The sequence below is a fragment of the Sitodiplosis mosellana genome, unplaced genomic scaffold, assembly GCF_009176505.1.
Source record: "Sitodiplosis mosellana isolate CC-2019 unplaced genomic scaffold, AAFC_SMos_1.0 Smas_scaffold_5483, whole genome shotgun sequence".
Lineage (NCBI taxonomy): Eukaryota > Metazoa > Arthropoda > Insecta > Diptera > Cecidomyiidae > Sitodiplosis > Sitodiplosis mosellana.
The window spans coordinates 21,751-25,609 of record NW_022600725.1 but is presented as its reverse complement, the minus strand read 5'-3'; the positions used below and the strand labels follow the sequence as shown (position 1 = coordinate 25,609).

General features: G+C 37.8%; 1 protein-coding gene across 1 annotated transcript; it reads right to left on the bottom strand.

The window, feature by feature from the left end:
* Positions 1 to 463: 463 nt before the first annotated feature.
* LOC129572768 (zinc finger MYM-type protein 1-like) lies at positions 464 to 2,821 on the bottom strand. The gene is made up of 4 exons (XM_055452867.1): positions 2,698 to 2,821; positions 2,519 to 2,626; positions 1,321 to 2,433; positions 464 to 1,215 (listed from the first exon to the last, which is right to left on the bottom strand). The coding sequence occupies exons 1-4, from the start codon at positions 2,819 to 2,821 to the stop codon at positions 464 to 466; spliced, it is 2,097 nt and encodes a 698-aa protein (XP_055308842.1).
* Positions 2,822 to 3,859: the final 1,038 nt, after the last annotated feature.

Genomic DNA, 3,859 nt, shown 5'->3' with positions numbered 1-3,859 from the left:
TTTGACAATGATTAATTTAAATTTTAAATCGTATCTTTTTGTAGCGAAAACAGTATTTATTCATGAATGTTTTACATTCGATTTGTAAATAATTTTTATTGCGTGATATAACATTTAATGTTCATTATTAAATATTGCGAATTTTCGTAACTGATCAGTAAAAGGAAACTTTCCGGGCTTTGGAAGCGGCAAATTCGTCGATGATATCCTCATATTGAATTGAATCAGCAATTTCATGCTCAATTGATATTGTAGCTAAGCCATTTAAACGGTCTTGTGACATCGAATTGCGCAGGTAGTTTTTAGTTATTTTCAGCTTAGAAAAAGTCCTCTCAGCGGTTGCAACTGACACAGGACTTGTCAAAAATATCCTGTAAGCAATAACGGTGTTGGGGACAAGATTTTCCATACCGCTGCTCTTGATCCCGTTGAGTATATCGATGACTCTAACCAAGTGACGATGCTATACCAATTCCGCCACAACCGTCATCTCTGAAATCCATTCGTCAACATCAATATCACATTCTTCTCCCTTTGAAAGCGTTACTTGAAGCTGTTTGCACGACTTGAGCAAATTTCCATTTCTTCTATTTTGATCAAAATCGTCAAATTTGTAGAGAAAGGAGAATGTTGAATTGTGCTTCTCTAATGCAACGAATCGCTCCTCTACTGCATTGATTGCTACGTTCAAGACAACATCAATGAAATCATTTTGGAAGCTTTCTTCCAAATTTATTTCACGTCCAACAGCAACACGCTTGCGACTGTTTGTAAAAACGACCTCGATTTCCATACTCTCACAGATTTCTGTTGCTTCACTAAAAACTTTTTCAGGTCCAGTTGATCTGTATTCTTCCAAAAAAAATTTAGTACTACCCAAACAAAGTACAGCGGCTTGCAAATCCGAATCAATTGATTGCAGGGCTTTCGAAGCAATGTTAACGTGACTTAAAACATCGTACCACATACATACTGCACACACAAACGGATAATCAATTTTGTCGATAATTGCTCCAGCTTCATAACGAACTTTATCCTTGAAAGCGGTTGAATTCTTAATTTCATCCAATGCAGCGATTATTTTGCCAAGATTCAGCCGAAGTGGTTTCATTGCAGCGATTCGACTGGACCATCGAGTTGTACAAAGGTTTTTCGGAGCTAACGTGGAAGCTGTCGTGATATGGCTTTTCATAATATCCCACCGATTCGAAGAACCTGAAAGAAATTTATAAATTTCTTCGACCAAAGAAAAAAAACTAACGGTTGCCCCCGATGCAGCAGCAGCTTCATTCACAACAAGATTTAGTGAGTGGTTTGAACATGGTACAAAAAATGCTCTTGGGTATTTTTCCAGAATTAGGTTCTGCACGCCGATGTTTTTCCCTTTCATGTTCGCGCCATTATCATAGCCTTGACCTCTCAAGTTTTCGGGATCTAATCCAAGTGATTCCAATTCATTGATTGCCATTTCTTTGATCCCAAGTCCAGTTTTTTCGTGCATTTCCAAGAATTCAATGAAACTCTCTCTAACTTCATAACGCTGAGTCGCTTGATTCTCAAACACATACCGTAAAACGACTGTCATTTGTTCAACATGGGTGATGTCAGTTGTGCTGTCCAAAATGAGCGAAAAATATCTACTTTTCTTAACACAATCCAAAATATGCGTCTTCACCTTTGCACCAATAATTGCGATAAGTTCGTTTTGAATCTTTGGAGAGAGGTAATGATTTTTTTCACGCTCAATATGCTCTCGAAGGACAGGATCGAATGTAGCTACCGTCTTAACCAGCTGCTGAAAATTACCATTCCGCCCAGATGAGTCATGAAGTTTTGATGTGGATCCGGTGAATGCGATGTTTTGGCGTGCAAAAAATAGTACAAATGCGATAATTTTCTTGAAGACATCTTTTAATCGTTCTTTTTCTTGCTGTATTTGCTTAAATAATTCGCTGTCGATTGTCTTATTTTCCGAAATTCGGCTCAAAAATGATTTCCATTTGGTGTAATTTTGAATGTGCAGTGTTGAAAGTTCATGCTCTTTGATCCGTGTAGACAAATGTCTCCAATCTTTGGTTCCATTGATTGAAGCAAAACCAGTATCGACTTGATTTTGTTGGAAAAGACGGCAACAAAAACAATGCACAGAATCCAGACCTTTTGAATAAATAAGCCATTCGCGGTTAACAGTGTCTCCGTTGAGCATTTTCTTTGTATAATATGACTCAGAAAACGACCGGCAATTAGTTGTAGGAAAAGCAATTACAACTTGAACGGGCCCAGTGCGTATGATGCGCTCGAGCAGCGTTTGAGACATATTTACTGGATAGTTCATAATATCACTAATATCAGAACCAATTGCGTCAGCATTGCCATTTGAGGTTTCTTCATTTTCATCACGCATGGAAACATCAAATTCAAATGCACTTGACGCTGAAAATTGCAATATAACACACGATCAATACGAAACAATTTTTACTGATGATTTTCAACACACAACATTCAATTCAATTCATACCTGAATGCAGAATTGCCGATTCGCTTTGCGAATCATCACGGTATTCACATTCCTTCTCGTTCGGCAAACAAACATCGGATTTTTCAAGGGGCAAAACTTCACTTGATTCTAGAACATTCAACACAAAATACAACACCATGTTCACTGTTTTGTTCATACTTTTTAAATTTATCTATTACCTTTCGTTAAGAACAAGCTAATGCTCTGTGTACTTTTCTTCGTTTCAGCTTCCTTTTCATCTCTCCTTCTCTTAAATTTGGCACCCGAAGGTTTCTTTTTGATTAACTTATCCTTGCGATTCATTTTTTTTCTCAAGAAAATAAGATCTTTTCAATAGCAAAATAGCCCGACAGAAAAAAACAGAAATCAATAACTCAAAATAACAAAATTAGTCGACAAGAACATTTTGCGTGCAAGATCACAAGCGTACTAATATAAAGGATACATTTGAACAAGTTAGCCGTGTACTGAAGCTGTGGAGACAGTGTTTTTTTTATTACAATTCACCGTTAGATCCGTTTGTAAACAATACACACACAGCGCACAGTGTACGTTGTACGCTCTTGTTCGTAACATCCGAATACACGACATCTCTTGTTGTCCATTCTATTCGATTTTCGTAAACAATAAATTTATGTTTTCATCTCTTTCTTTTGTCATTGCAATTACAATGTGAAAAAAGGTGTCCACCGTTTGTGTTTTGGTGCGCTTCTCTTGGACTGATATTCAAATTTTGCTTATATTTCTAGCGCCTTTTTCAAATTTCAAAATGTAAACAGTACAATATCGGCGCTCATTCAAATGATTGACAAGTATATTTAAACACTTTTAGCGCTCTTTAAAACTCATCTTGCGGTTTTTTAAATGTAATCGTCAGTAAAAATTGGTCGTTATGTGTTTAAACACATAGAAATAGAACACTCGCGCGCCTTCGGCGCGCTCGCATTAATTAAATTTGAGAATTTTTATTCTCGCGCGCCTTTGGCGCGCTCGCTTTAATATACCAATTTTTGCGCTCGCGCGCCCTTGGCGCGCTCGCGCCTCGGTGCGTTGCACCGGCGGTTGGACAGGCGCTGATGAGGAGTACTTGCTGAAATCAAGAATTTTCACTGCCGTTACTTTTCTCAGGCAGTAAGTAGTTTTATGAATTGAACCTTTGAAAAGTTGCCAAGGTCTCGAGGAACAATACGGACGGCACACGACGAATCATACCGTGGAGTACGATTCGGAGTACTTGAGTAAGTCCCGATGAGTAACTGATTGCTTCTATTGAACCACCAGTTGTAATGCTTTAGTTTCATTTCAATCAACTGGTTCAATATTAACTCAATTAAATTGGGT